General features: G+C 37.5%; 1 protein-coding gene across 3 annotated transcripts; it reads left to right on the plus strand.

Moving 5' to 3' along the window:
- Positions 1–5822: 5822 nt before the first annotated feature.
- Positions 5823–11149, plus strand: LOC147549281 (high mobility group B protein 10-like). Of its 3 annotated transcripts, none has more exons than XM_086670165.1 (7): positions 5823–6433; positions 7688–7766; positions 7941–8100; positions 8717–8809; positions 9759–10126; positions 10251–10354; positions 10737–11149. In XM_086670165.1, exons 1-6 carry the CDS (start codon positions 6180–6182, stop codon positions 10332–10334), a joined length of 1038 nt encoding a protein of 345 aa, XP_086526291.1. In that variant the 5' UTR covers positions 5823–6179; the 3' UTR covers positions 10335–10354; positions 10737–11149. The 3 variants fall into 3 exon arrangements, with proteins under 3 accessions (XP_086526291.1, XP_086526292.1, XP_086526293.1); XM_086670166.1 differs by having other exon boundaries at positions 5932–6433; positions 10799–10975; XM_086670167.1 differs by having other exon boundaries at positions 6172–6437.
- Positions 11150–16083: the final 4934 nt, after the last annotated feature.

Here is a 16083-nt window from a genome sequence, read left to right on the forward strand (position 1 = left end):
TATCCCATCCATTCATGTTGTAGTACATTCTAAACTGACTGAACCCATTATGGAGTGAATGCAGGATAATATCTGTGGCAAAATCTCGGCCATGGTCGACTCCAAGTCGAGCTAGTTTCTCAAAATGACTAATGATTTTAAAAACATGTGGCCCTACAGGCTTTCCCTTCTCAAGGCGCATATCCAATATTGCCTTTGAAATCTCATACCTTTCCATCCTCGACTTCTTTTGGAACAAATTTGTAAGTTGTCGAATCATGGTATAAGCGTCCATGTGAATGAACTTATCCTGAAGATTAGGTTCCATGGTTGCTAACATAAGGCATGTTACGGGTTCAGCCTTCTTTCGGAGACTTCTTTCCGAATCTATCTCCTCATCAGCCGAATCTTCAGTGATTATCGGAAGTGGTGTGTCTAGAATGCTTGCCTTGTTTTCGGATCTGAGAGCGAGTTCCAGATTCTTTTCCCATACAATGAAGTTACCTCCGTTCAGTTTTTCTTTCTCTAGTAGCCAACGGATGTTGAAGGATTCTTTGGTTGTCATAATTAAACTACATGTAAGAAACGCGAAGTGATTTAAACTTGTTATCCTAGCATAATTCCTGTATGCCTATATTATTCTATATTTTTGTCCCCTAAGAATAATATAATTCCAAGATCCCATTCCTCCGGAATTAAACGTACTAAGGCACTGCCCTTAATCCATCGTCCTGGGTGAGTAACTCCTTACTGATCATACTTCTATGATTCTTGGTTGACAAATTTCACACTTGTGTGTCAAATTGTCCTTTTGCCTCGAAATCCAAAACCCTTTTGCTGACTCGTTGAGAATAACCATTTAGACATGTAGATCTCTGCTATAGATCTACCCCTATTGTCCCGAGGTAAAAGATGGCACTCTACGGAGGCCGACCCACCACCGATGAACAAGGGACAACAGGTGTTTTAATCTGGGTAGGCATTTACTCAAAATTCTTCTTGGGACTTTTTACGTAATTTATCAAGTTGCGTTACTGTGAACTCTGACATAACCAATTATGATTTATTACGTAAAGTTTATGTGGGTTTGCGTAAAGATTTCTTACATATTTTAGTATTACCCCGAAAATATCTCATCTTTTAGGTTATTTCTTGTTTGCCTACGGTTCGTACGGATTCTTATCCTTGAACCACCATTGAATACTCCCACTCGAATCATGATTTCATCATTCGATTCGTCAATGGCTACTTAAGACCCTATACTCTAAGTATTATTCGGGCACTTTCACTTGTGCTTAGGAACAAGAAACGTTTACCTAACTAAAGGTATACTAAGCAACGCAATCACATAAAATATACAAACATCCAGAAATATGACAATCATATAAGATAAAGTATGTATCCTAGATTCGTTTCTAGGTTCGATATGTCTCGTATAGGTAATTGTGGGAAATTGTGACATTCCTATATCTAATGTGAGTTCTAAGTCAAGGATGAACCTATAAACGGTCAAAGTCAAGGTCCGGACCCAGCTCGGCACGTTCCGAGCCGTGTCGTGTCCCTCGGGTGGACGCGTCCTGGACCTAGGCCAGACGCGTCCCATGGACCACAGACGCGTTCTTTAGTCACAGACGCGTCTGTCCGAGTTCGTAGCATCTCGGATCGCATCCGAGATGCTAGGGATGCGTCGGACGTGTCCCTAGTACGCGTCCCGGCCCGTCTCGAACTCCTACTCGGAGACGGCCTAGGACTTATCCAGACGCGTCTTCTAGACGCATCTGGAGTCGGCCAAGAAAATTGCGTCTCGGTCTAATCCGAGACGCGTCAGAAGATATCGCAGGTCGAGTCTAAAAGACGCGACCTTTCCGAGATATCCTCGGATATCCCAATCCGTGTCGGACTGGGATGCGTCCGAGACAATCTCGGAGTCCCAGTCCGAGACAGACTGGGACGCGTCCTGGTGCACGCGACTGGCCAGACGCGTCCAAGGACGCGTCCAAGCCAGTCTGGCCCGGGACTGACTTCATCTTCCTCCTATTTTCTTGTTGTCCCTCGATTTTTCTGTTGTTCCTTCATGGTTCAGCTGCTGTTTTTCACTGTTTTTGATGATTTTCATTATCAAAACAGTGGGTTTTGACCCTTTTTTGCTAAATTTCAAAACCCTAAAACTAGTTTTCGAAAACCTTTTTAAAAAAAACTAAAGTTTTAGTGTATTAGGCTATTGAATCTACATCAAAAACCCTGATTTTCATGTCCAAATCTTTATTTAAACAATGGTGTTTTCTAGTCATTCAAGCTCGAATCTTATTCGTCTAGTCAAAGATAGTTTCATGTAACCGGCTCGTGATGCCACTGTGGGGTTACGTATGTGTCTAACACACCTTTTCAAGTGTTTATTGCGGAATCTCAAACATCTAATGTCAACACTAGACTCCCACGATCTAATTATACATGAACTAATCAATGAACTAGATATGGAAAGATAATTACCTTTAATCGCTTTCCCACAAACAAAATTCTGACAAGATTCTGAAGATCAAGAACTCCAATTGTAGTTCCTCTACTCGAGACATCGAGTGTATGACTTGAACTCCCTCCTTCGAGTTAGCTAGAACTCTTTTGAAGGTTGAGATGAAGAACACCTTCTTCTTGACTAGATAATCGAGAAAACTCCTTTTCTCTTTTGGCTTTTCTCTCTAAAAGCTCTCTTGAATTGTCTCTTGATTTTCGTCCATAATTATGTCTTAAGGAGGTTTATTTATAGAAACCATAGAGAAGGTATTTGACCCAAACTAGGATTCCTAAAATATCTCCTTCAAGACATATCTTTTTGTGTCCCATATGAAACCCTAAAAGGGTTTATGTGTGGCCGGCCAATATAAGCCTCTATGGGCTTTATGGCCGACCAACACAAGGGGTCTAACTGGCCATGTGATGGCTGGCCCCTTCCTAAGGTCGGCCATCACATGGCCGGCCCCTTTATGGGCATCCCCGGGCTCCCTTTTTAACCGGAGTTATGTACACTTGTCCGGACTTTTCCGAACTCCTTTTGGCCTCAAATAATGGATCCAATTCACTTATTTGCCACTTTATATCTAGTCAATATCTCTCCGTTCAAACCATCACTCTTATGCTTGTAGGATCCGATTTATGTTAGCCGCGGATTACTGAAGTTATCCGACAATCGTAGTTGGCTTCTAGCTAAGCATTACGACCCCTAATTCGACCGGACTAATGATCTTCCAAATATGGTCATTATGATCCTATTCGCCAAATCGTACGCATTATCATCTTTATCGAAGGACATCCCTTAGAAGGATACCATTCCTTCGGACCGAGGGAATATATCCCTCACGCCTAAAAACCATTCAACCCAAAGACCAAGAGCACACAACCTTTAGAATGGACAGAGGACTATATTGTTACCAGTAGATGACGTTCAACTACAAAAACGTCAGTGCAACCTACCAGAGGTTGGTCAATGAAATCTTTCGATAATAGATCTGGAAAACAGTATAATTATATATGGACAACATGAACTTTAAGAGAACGATCAGGGCAGAGCTCATCTTTAATTTGACAATGACGTTGATAAAATTTAATCTTATAACATGCAACTGAATCTGGAGAAATGCGCTTTTCGAGTAACGTATATCAAGTTCTTAGGCTTTATGGTCAACCGCAAAGGCATCAGGTCCAACCTTTCGAAGATCATTATCCGCGGGAAATTCCAAGCCTAATGACGAAGAGAGATTTACAGACACTTACCAGTAAACTTCCAAGCCTAATGACGAAGAGAGATTTACAGACACTTACCAGTAAACTTGCTTCTTTGTCTTGATTAAGGGAAATGGGGGACAACGCGCTGCCATTTTTTAAGATCCTGAGGGAGTTACGTAGATTTGAATGGATAGAGGATGCGGGACGAGCTTTTGGAGATTTAAAGAGACAACTTATGGCTCTACATACGTTGGTAAATCTGTGTCATGGGGTATATCCCCGTCCAAATTAAGCTCTTCCACTACAACCAACATTGAGAGATGGGGAGTCTTCGACACAGATGGCATTAGTGGAGAGGCGAGCTAGGTTGGCATAGTTCCTCCAGTGGTTCTCAAAATTAGCATATATTTCTTCAGTAGTTCAGTAAGTTGTTGCGCATACCCATCCCATGATAATCGGAAAGGTCAATTCCATCAAACGTCGTGGATGGAGATCAAAGTCCATGAGATGTGTGAAAAGGAGAAAACCAGAAGAATTCGAAAATTTTGAGAAAAGGCAAATGATTATTGCCATGAGAACGAAGAAAAAACATTTTGGTGTATTTATAGGGCAACGATTCCTATAGTGAAAGCCTGAGTCTAGTGAAATATATGTTGCATAAGACCAATTGTAGACATGTTTTGCAAAAAAGCACTGCGTGAACTATCAGGTAGAGCAGAGGTCAAGGTATCGGTGTGCCAACAAAGAAGTTTGTTCCAAGGGAGCAAATAGATGTTCAGACCCCCCCCCCCCTTTGAGATGATAACAACGAGATGATGCCAAAAGAAAAACCATTGGTAGTCAAGGAAACTAATCACAAATGCTCAACCTGCAAGCGACCATGAATGCTCTGTTGTGTAGGAGAATAAAAAACAGATCAACATAGCAATGACACATAATCTGCCAAAGGTATGGCTGACCTCTTTTGAAAAACATTTATAATGTGAATTTTGCATATGACTAATCATGACATGTAGAGAAGTATTGAGTTCTTCTACTCCCTAACATCTTTGAATTTGGCTAAGGAGTTGGGGGACTCGTGTCGAGCCAAATATTGTCAGCTTTGACCAGTCAAGAAGTCAACCGACTTACTTGTGCGACACTTAACGGAACCGTGAGTACGCATGAAAAAAACTTTGATAGAAGTTGTAAAGGGATGGTCCCAAAAAAGCTTTGCCACCTGAGCCTTAAAACGAGAAATCGACAGGAGTTTCCTTGGGACCTTAAACTCTGCCACGACTTAAAGGTCACTAGAAGAGTGGATCTCAGTTAGCTCTTCAACCTAGGCCCTATAACAAAAGGTCTGCAGAAGTAAGTTCGACACCTTGAGCTTTTCTATGCATAAAGAAGTGCCAGTTATTGGAAGGTCGGATAACGCCAATTATTTGTTGACATAGCAAAAAGCTATGATCATAAGACTGTGATTAGAAAGATTTAATTAACGACCCTGCCATGTTGCCTTCGTTAAACCAAGTGATTTTACACAACCAACACATATATAGACAAGACAGGTTTGTCCTAAAATTGGATATGACCCTTAACCTTTAATTTCTCATTAGCTTTCAACCTGCAACACTAAACTGACTTTGTGTTTGCAGGTACCCCTGTCCGATCCAATCATCAACGACAAGGAGGATAGTTGAATCGAAGATAACAAGGACAATTTCCATTGAAACAACTTCCGGACATCATCAATAGGTATTTGGTGGAAAAATGCTACACATACAATTAAAATCAAAATAAGAAGCTCCCTTCGTTTCAAACGGTCGGAGAAGAGAGTTTTACTTTGAATGCCAGACACTAAAGTATTTTTAGGTGAAGACCTTTGTAAATGGAAGTATTTATTGGAGGAGAGAATAAGAATAAGAAAAGAAAGACGGAGAGGAGCATTATAAATAAGAACAACGGTTTAAGGTAGATTAGGAAAAAACCAAGTTAACTTTTAAGTTAGTTTTGGGGCTAAAAGATACTCGAAATAATCTGAAGGGCCAGAATAGTGAGTTGGTCACTACGCGTGGGTAAACAAAAATTAACCCTAATTTCTTTCCAATACTTCAAATTGCTTATGCAGTCAACCAAAAAAAGTGGTCAAAAAACCCTAAAATGCCTTAACAACTTTACATTATCTCTCTTAATAAAGAAAAATCCAAGTAACCAAAAGAATTATATATCAAATAATCTTGCTTTACGCTTACCCCAAGTTAAATATTTGTTTTATTTCTTACCTTCTCCACTCTCACCTTGAGAAATCAAAACAATCTGGTTTGTAACATCTTTATTATTACCCAAATATTTTAGCTTTCTACTCTCTAAATTTGTATACCTCTACAAATCTATCATTAATAGATTCCTTTTGTTTTCAAAAAAAATCAATCAATCTTAATTTTTCCCCAACCTCTCTTTATCATCTCTCTTATTATCTTTTGAAACTTTGACTAAAAATGCCTACCCATCCCTCCATGAACCCAACCACTACTTCCAAAACACCTACTATTACTTCTACTAGTTCTGTTGCTTCAACAGTTATTTCATCAACACCATTATACTCTGACACAAAACCAAAATCACAAAGAGATTTAGGTCTTAATGAATCTTATATTGCCCCTGAGGCAACATATGAACAAGTTACTCAAGATGCTGATCTTTTTCATAAAACTTTGAAGAATCTCCATGGATCCCTTGGAACTAAGATTACGTATGTGGGTTTGTATTTTTATCACTTTTTGATTAATGGGTTGTGTTTTAAATTTGTGGGTTTTTCTTCTTTTGATCAATGGTGAGCTCTGTGTTTGTTAGACATATATAAAAATCAAATCTTTTTGCTCGTTTGGGTGTCTATTTGGTTAGCCTCTTGTTGATTAACTAGTTTCTTTATTTTCAAATTCTCTTTTTAGGGTTTTTGTGTTAATTTTATATTGAGATAGGTTGTTGGTTTGTAGATTTGTGTTCAACTGAGGTTTATTATTTGTTTCTTGATCTGTTTAATTGCCTTTTTGTTTATTGGATTATCTAGTGTTGTAAATTTTCTCTCTTTGAAGAGGGTTTTTTTTGTTGGTCTTTTTAAGACATGAGTTCATCTTTTGCTAAAAAAAGGAAAAGAAGAAGATGGGGGTTTTGCATGTGAATTTAGGGCTTTATCTTGAGGTGAATCTAATGTTACAGAATATAAGGTATTGGGGTAGGTTCCATTCTGAAAGGAGGCTTTGTTAACAAATACCCTCAGTTGTATCGTTTTCGCCTTATAAAAAGAATCTAGGTTTTCTGTAACATACCTGATTAATGTTTGAACTGTATTTAAAACCTTGTATTCTGTCAAGGGACATTTTTCTTTTGTTTCAAGAAGATATTTACTAGTTATCTTAGGGCATCAAATTTTAGACTCCCAACTTTAGAACCCTTATTCTGTGAAAATTAATTTTTCTTGGTGGAGAGGAAGGTAATAACTTCTATGTTGCTCCTTCATTTTGTTGTCCCTTTTATGTCTTCTCTATTCTTGTTTAATCGTCAACTAAAGGTTTATGAATTTAATTTTCTTCCTTGTATTGTTCTGGGCGTTTCTGTGATACATTATATTCGTTTTTGCGTATCAAAAGGATGTTTTTTTTGTTTGTGAACTTTCTTGGAGAAAAAACCCTATTAGATTTTTCTTCATTGCACACTTTGTCGAAGTTGTCATCTAGGATTAAATTTTTGTTTTTCCAATTTTGCTTTGCTTTTCTCAGTTCCTCAAGTTTTTCTTGCATGATACGTTCAGTGACCTTACTTTTACTTATCTAGGGTAATTTTTCGTATCGTTTCATTGTTTATTTCTTTCGCAATGTTTTGTGACAACATAAATAATCTGCATAGGTATATACTGAAGTTACTCAATCTGTATGAACTATGTTATCAATAAGACTTCTACTCTTCTTATTTCGTTCATGGTTTTTGTATTTTCTTTTTGTAATAGTGTACCTACAATAGGAGGAAAGGCTCTCGATCTATACCAGCTTTTTGTGCAGGTCACATCTCGTGGTGGTCTTGCAAAGGTGTCAAATTTCTTTCTGATTCTCTTAGTTATATGCTCTCAGTTTTTCTCTTTTCCGCTCTTTTTGTGGAAATGCACATTCAGATTAATCTTAGTTTGTGTACAATACCTGTAATTGGATACGATTGAGTTTGCATTGATTACGTTTCTCTGTTCTTATACACTGATTTTTCAGGTCATCCAGAACCGCCAATGGAAGGAAATAATTGCTGTTTTCAATTTCCCGGTGACAATTACCAATGCATCCTTTGTTCTGCGGAAGTACTATATGTCTTTACTTCATCACTATGAGCAAGTCTACTTTCGCAGAGAAAACAAGCCATTCTCGTTGACTTGTATGTCTTATACTCGTTTACTATTAGCTAAATGCATTTTGATTATGCGAGGTAGTTGGTCTCGGGACTTGGGACCTGACTCTGCCTAAGTCGAGTCCTGAGCCGTCTGAGTCACTCGTCCATGCCTTATTTTCTTATAAAAATATACATTCGTATATTTTTTTTCCTTTAGACAAGCTAAATGCTTTACGATTACAATGGAAAATTTTAACACACAAAGATAAAAAAAGAACAGTTCAGCTCCAATGATCTTTAATAACGCTCAACCTTGACCATTATCGAACAAGAAGAATATATTGTTGGATACATAAGAAGAGAAAAAGAAAGAGGAACTTGGCTCTTGTGATCAGAAGTGGCTGAGCTTTGGCCCACCCGAGCTCGAGCCAAGTCCTGAGGTACTAGCTATTAACTCAAAGGGTCGGGCCCTTTTAACGGATGATAAATACAAAAGAAAACTCAGTTGCATTACAGTGTTCAGTTTCATTAATATTTATATTTGTAGCCGTTATATCCTTTCCGTCTACCATATACGTCTTTAGCTGCTGAGGAAAATAAAGAAAAGAAAAATGCATTTGAAGATTTTGGGTTTAATATAAATTTGTTCATTATTTTGCAGACGTTGGAAACAGTCCCGTCGGTGCATCATCAAGCTTACAGACTCAATGTGCAACAAATCCTGAAAATGGCACAAATACGAGTGATATCCCAGGTCAGATCAAAGACATTTTCCTAAATTTCTTAACGTTCATCTAAAATATTTAATTAAATAGCTCTTCTATCGGAGACTATTTTTATATCTGCTAAATTTGTCATGAACTATATAAATTTGTCATGAACTAGAATAAAAGTGCTCTTAGGGTGGTAAAAATTGAGCCACTAATTAGGAACCGTTAGTCATCATAATTCTTACTGTCAAAAACAAGTGTTATTCCATTGCTTTGTCCCTGAACATAAGAAGATTGGTGACTACACCTAAAACGTGAACTTTTCTTCAGTTTAATGTCGTAAAACGAACTGGATTCTTGTAATGATTCTCTCAATGTAAGATATTCTTCGGTTATATTTCCATTTATCATGTCCATTTGGTTTGTATTTGAGAAGTTCTATGGCTCCTTTTGTACAATTCATCATAAATATTTGTCGCCTTGCACCCTTAGAAAGTTGTTTAATTTTTTGGCTCTTGAGTTAAACATGTTGGCAGAAGCTTCAATGCAGGTTTACTCATTATAAATTATAAAAAAAAAAAAACATTACCTACATAAGTTTTATTTTGGCTCTTGAGTTAAACAAAAACAAAAATATATTCAATAATAACTAAGAAAGAGTGTGATCTTGAGGCCCATTTATTGGACAAAAATTGAACCGCTCTTTCAGAGTTTCGATTTCCTTTGGCGAATGAAATAAGGAAAAGTTATATAATAACGAACAAATAATTTGTATCCTTAAGCAACGAGTAATTATAGATAAATCGGCAAAATAACTAAAGGAAAATAACAGCTTGTTATAGTAGCCGACCAAGCTTGCTAAGGGACCCTCAATGGGTTTAACATTCAAATCATTTGTGTATTTATTATAGTGAGATCTACTGCATTTTCTACACAAAGCTTCTGTTTGGAAGCTGGGTGATCTTATACGGGTTTTGCTTTCTATCTATACAGCAAATTCCCAGATATGTTCAGGCAGTCGGGTGAGTGGAACAATTGATGGTAAATTTGATTACGGATATCTTGTTACTGTGACATTTGGTTCGGAGAAGCTTAAAGGTGTTCTATACCATGTTCCACACGATTCACATGTTTCCGCCAATAATACTAATGATACACTCCTACCTCGTCGACGGAACCGTAAAAGATCCAGACGTGCAGATAGTGACCCATCTCGTCCAAACCCAAACAGGAGTGGTTATAATTTCTTCTTTTCTGAGAATTATGCGAGCTTGAAGTCTTCGCATGATGACGGGCAAGAAAAGACCATCAGCACAAAGATGGGGAATATGTGGAGTCAACTGTCAGAGGCTGAAAAACAGGTATTTGATGTCTGGCTTTTGTGATGTTCAGAGTCAGATGGAGTTACCAATGGGGAAATACTCTTTAAGTCATCGAAGTACTAGGTTAGGACTCTCTTCTCACATTTGCAATTCTAAGTTGCAGGTTTACAGAGATAAAAGTTTGAGAGACAAGGAGAAGTACCGGGAGGAGATGTCGAAGCCATCAGATGGTTCACAACCACAATAAATTCCATGATAGATCAACAGGTTCTTTCAAAAACTCAGAGTTCTTATTTTTCCGTCTCGAATTTAACTTAGCCGAATTTGACAATCTGAGCTTGATGTATGTGAATTTGACTCATAAGTCATAACTTCAACCAAGTTGGATTTCTATACCTCAGTCTAGACTTCAAATGAAGTCTGATTGGAATGGGTAAAAAATAGCTATAAATCAAATAGCAAACAAGTAAGATCCATCTACTTAGAAATTGAACTGAGAAACAAACAATCTGGAATCTGACTGGGGACGAGAACACCTCAAGTCGAATCAGACGTCTTCTTGTTGTAAATGCAGAATAATACTTGGTGAATGATAAATTTCAGTTCTAGATGGTTCGGTTTTTAATACCCTTTTTTCTCTCTTGTTTAGATAAGCAATGCAGTTGTGGGTGGATACAAAGCAACCGATTAATGATTTATATGATTCTGCAGTGATGGTATTAAATCCATGACTTCAGACTACGCGACCAAGCATTTTAGACACTTATCTGCAGTTCTGCACTGGATATATACATATCTGACTCTATCTTCGTTAAGAGAAGTTTTGGATGAAAATGGGAAGTATAAACCTTCTTGATCTAAATATCTGTTCATCACAGTATTTTCGGCTTGTGGGTTTCTTCAGATGATTAGCCTAGGTAATTTAGAACTTCAAATAGCTGCAAGCTTCAAGACACTAAAAAAAGATCTCTTTTGTTTCAGTAATTGATGCAACCTAGGGTTTTGAGGTCTGAGATATGTAAAACATTGTGATGCCTTCATTTATGTGTACTTTATTCTTCATTCCGCAGGCTTCTTAGAATGGACTTTTCCCACTTTTAACATTGAGCCATTGAGGCACTTCATCACCAACACTAACTCTAGCTATTTAAAAAGAAAAGTCTTAAGCTATTTTTATCCCAAGTTTCAAGGAACATTTTCAAGCATTGAGTCACTTCTCACTTTACCCCTAAGACTTGTACTTGTCTAGCTTGAGGGCTTGCGTGCAGCTTTACACAGACTTAGGCCAGGCCCCATCAGACAGGGCTTGTTTAGCCAGGCTTGAGGACCTTCTTTCTCTGGCTTGGTGGGCATTCTGTTGTAGCCCCCAATTTGAGACTAACTTGCCGTTTTGGTCTCCATAAGTGTCTCGCAGTTTATTTTGGCCCCTAAGGGTCAAAAAGTCTTGAAGTCCTTCCGGAAATACCTTTAGGAACCAAAGAGGAACTAATTCCTAAAAAAACTTCAAAACAAACTAAGGTCACCTCATCTCTCTCTCTCTCTCCTCCAATTCACCACCTCTCTATTCTACTGTTCCACGTCGTCTCTCGCCACTTCATCATCATCTCCAATGAAGGTCGTTGATCAATTTTTCCGACGACCTTCAAACTAATTTTTTTATTTCTTCTACTTTCTCTTCTTCCTCTCTTTTATTTTTCTTATCTCTACTCGCTCTCTCCGGCGAAGGGGTTCTTCCCCTTCGTCGGAGAGAGAGAATAGAAGAAGAGTGAGGAAGAAGAAGAGAGATGGAAAAGAAGAGAGAAGGATAAGAAAAAGAGAGGTAGAAGAGATGATTTTTTATTTCTTTGAAAGTCGCCAGAAATAGTGGTTTTTCTTTTGGTTTGAAAGTCACTAGAAAAAGTGGTTGGTTGGCGACCTTCGTCGGAGAAGATGATGAGGTGACAAGAGAGAGATCACCTGGAAGAGAGAGGTGATGAAATGGAAGAGAAATAGAGATGACTGACTCTGACACGTGGTGATTAATCCTTAAAGTTCACTTAGTACTTCACCATTGCCCTTAAAACCTATAGAAGCACATCAGAAATACGCACTCAATCAAATATTATCTTCTAACGATCATAACATGTGGCTAGCACCCAGTTGGTGTCCTCACATTGCATCACCTCAACCGGTGTTTCGCGCCTTCCAAACCTATATGGAAGATGATGAGGTGGCAAGAGAGAGATGACCTAAAAGAGAGAGGTGATGAAATGGAGGGGAAATAGAGATGACTGATTCTGGCGCGTGGTGATTAATCCTTAAAGTTCACCTAGTACTTCACCATTGCCCTTAAAATCTATATAAACACATCAGCTCAAAAGATACGTACTCAATCAAATATTATCTTCTAACGACCATAACATGTGGCTCTCACCCAGTTGGTGTCCTCACATTGCATCATCTCAACTGGTGTTTCGCCACCGCCCTCCAAACCTATATAAGCATATCAGGTTTTCCTTATAGGGGGGTGATTCACACTCTCACAGAAATACTTCCTTGAAAGCTACAACACTTGATTGACTTGAGCGTCCTAGTGTATTTTTTGCAAGTCACCTCTATCTCAAATCAATATCGATTGAGGAAGGATATTAAAGAGAGTTTACGTGATCAATTTTCTAGGAGATATTAGGAAAACCACTTTCCACCATCATCACATTGGGACACTATTATCAATCTCATTCTCGAGCAGACTCTCTCATGATTTCTATGCATAATTCAAGGGTTAATCGATATCAATATACATGTGTGACATTTTGAAGTGACGTGATTACTTTCCACGGTGGTCGCGCGTCTTCTTGGAAGGGTAAATTGTGTTTAAAATTGCCTCTTTCAGATGTAACAAGGAACACAAATCTCTTTTTAACAGTCCATGAAGAACCGTTCGTAAGTAGGGGCTACTAAATATAGCCTACTCGGATTACTCGAATGGGAATCATTCGTAAGTCCCTCTGATATACCAACTGGCAGAACACTAAGGGGTTCTAAATTTTGAGTTGTCAATAGATGTTTGGGGTCAAAGGAGGTTGACCTTAGTCAATCTCATCCTTGAGTGCTAACTGCAATTTCGGGTGCTTTTAGCTGCTCCCTTTCTGTAATATTTCTTGACATTCACTTTTTTTTGTCGAAAGTCTACTGATAATTATTATTAATAGATAAGAGTACGGTTATGTAACTCCCCAAGTCCAGATTTCCACGTCGGCCGCTATGAAAATCTAAACTTAAAGCATTTCTCCGCAGAATAGTAAACATAGTCGATATATTCATCAAAACAGACAAATAACATCAAATACGAAGCTCATAAGAAACAGTAAATCATCTAAAAGAAACTTTATTAAGTTCACAAAACTGGAATGAAGTCTCTAAACCATCGACACGTAAGTCGAAAATAAAAAAATAAAAAAAATAATTACTTAGGAGATGCAACCCCAAATAACTACCTAAGAAAACAAAATAGAACCGCTACGAAAACTCCTCCAAGGGCTAACTACGACTCAAGCAGGTGGCAATTCCTGATTTTCTTGACTTGAAAAATAACACGTTGGGTCAGAACCCCAGCAAGTAGATTTCCTAATCCCTAAAAGCTTAATAGACTGTCTCAAAATCTATCAAGTCAACTAGATTTCTCCATGTATATAAGTAATGGTGACAATAAGAGGCATAGGCAAGTAAAAAATTACTCCCTCAGTCCGAAAAAGAACGACCTATTTTGAAAACATAACTTTTTAAGGGAACATCATTAATTGGAGTTTGACTTTAAAAAATAACATGGTTTTTCCAATTGTAACCTCATTAACTTTTGTAATTTACAATGAAAAAGTTGAATTTACTTTTAAATAATGTTGTCATTAAATTTATAGTAATGGGTATTGTTGGAAATAGCGAAAAGTTCATTTCTTTATTTTTAGAAACGGGACACTAAAATGGGACAACTCAAAATAGAAATTAGGTCATTGAATATGGGACGGAGGGAGTAACAAACAAAGACAAGTGTTACGGTAAGTTGGTGTCTATCCAGGGAGATCGGATCCATCACCCGAACCCTCCCATAACCCACGTTGCATGAGAGTGGGGTCCACAAAGCTATCCTTGTGTTAGCGTCCACCTCATACGCTCCATACCTAGGTCATACCTCAGTACGTCTTACCATGCGTACCCGTCGGTCATCGCACCAAACATTCGGTAGAGAGGGTCGAAGTCCAGGGCCGGCCCTGACATTTTGGTGGCCCAAAGCGAACAGAAAAAATGTGGCCCTAATCCTTGCAAATAAAATATCACATTTATGATTAAAAAATCGTAGTTACTATTAAATTATAAGGAGTATTAAGTATCGTAAATAGTTTTATTTATGTATACAAGAAAAGGTTGAACATAAAATTGAATCGATCAACTTCAAATTAAAGAAACTTCTTTCTCTAGATGCAACCGTAACAAATATAGTTAACAAAATTTGTAAACAATCTATCCGTAGGGGTTAAAGTCCTCCCTATCTGTAAGTAAGCTTTAATCTGTTTTTTTTATCTTTTAAAGCAAGAAATTTAAATTCTTGGTACGACCAACATTCTATCATACTTACAATCTCTATTGATAACAAAACGAGCAACAATCAACAACTAAATAGAGAAAAGAAACTATGAAACGACTACTCATTAACGGGATATCGAGGGATTAGCCCGGTTAAGTGATGAATAGCCTAAAAGCAAACATAACCCTACCCCTTTGTTAATTCTTGATTTACATAAATTAATGGTGTTTTGAAGTCCAATTTTAAAGAACAACTTGTGATACCATAATCCATTAACCTTTAATTAACTAGATCAAACTTTATCATGGGTGAACATTATTTCTTGCTAAATTGATCTTCCCTAAATCTCCAAAACCTCACGACCTTGTCCTCCTATCTCACTTCACAGTGGATTCACTAGATACCCCCAATAATTGTTTAATAACCTAATTCTAATGCAAATGTCGAATAGAAGCAAGAAAGTAAATAAACATGGAAATGAATTTAAAGCCATATTTCTAATGTGGGATGAGAGAATGAATTTAAAGCCCTATTTCTAATGTAGAATGAGAGAGATCCTAATCTAGGACAGAGAAAAAAAAAAATGAAGCTATTGATGTTATTTTTAGTAATGTGGGCCCCTCAAAAGTAAAGTGTTTTGGAAATAAGTGGCCCATTCTTTTAATAGGTGGCCTCTAAAATCTAGTGTCAACAACTTAAGTCCAACATTTTTTTGTTGGAAAATAACGTTTAGGAGGCCCTTAAATTTGGGGGCCCAAAGCAAGGCTTTGCCTGCTTTGGGCTCAGGGCCGGGCCTGGGTCGAACCAACCACCAAAATCATCATCTTCTCACCACATCACCGCATCACACACAGACACAAATCAATCGTCATAGCATGCACTCTACTTTCATGTTCAACAATAGCATATAATAAATTCATTGATTTATCAAGAATTGTCAACTAAATCATGCTTCCTGTAATTAAAATATCATCGAATAATCTTCATGTTACTGCTGAATTTTAATCATCAAATTATGTATATTTATACACTACTCACGTTAACAAGAGAGGGATGTGTAGTTATGAAAGTCATACCCATTAGACATAATAAAAAATTGATTTATATCACTATTTTCAATATATATATAGTTGTCGAAAAATAGTTATATACCATGTAAATATAAGCCTGGGTGCAACTATCATCAAATTTATGGTGGTTCAATATATTAAACATCAAGGCTATTTTCTACCATAAATAAACCTCTAATTATGATCCCAAGTGATCATACCTACTGATTTTATAAGTTATTTATTCGAATGTTACATATAGAATGTTTGTGTTATAAACACTAACTCTAGTTTGGATTATGTGGAGGTTTGGGTTTCATGAATACTATCTAATCCCTTGATTTTACTATGAAAAAGGTTATTAAAGTCATAGAGAAGAAGAAACC

The sequence above is a fragment of the Eschscholzia californica genome, unplaced genomic scaffold (genome assembly GCF_041429995.1).
Source record: "Eschscholzia californica isolate CP2 unplaced genomic scaffold, dmEscCali1.0.p SCAF_3, whole genome shotgun sequence".
Lineage (NCBI taxonomy): Eukaryota > Viridiplantae > Streptophyta > Magnoliopsida > Ranunculales > Papaveraceae > Eschscholzia > Eschscholzia californica.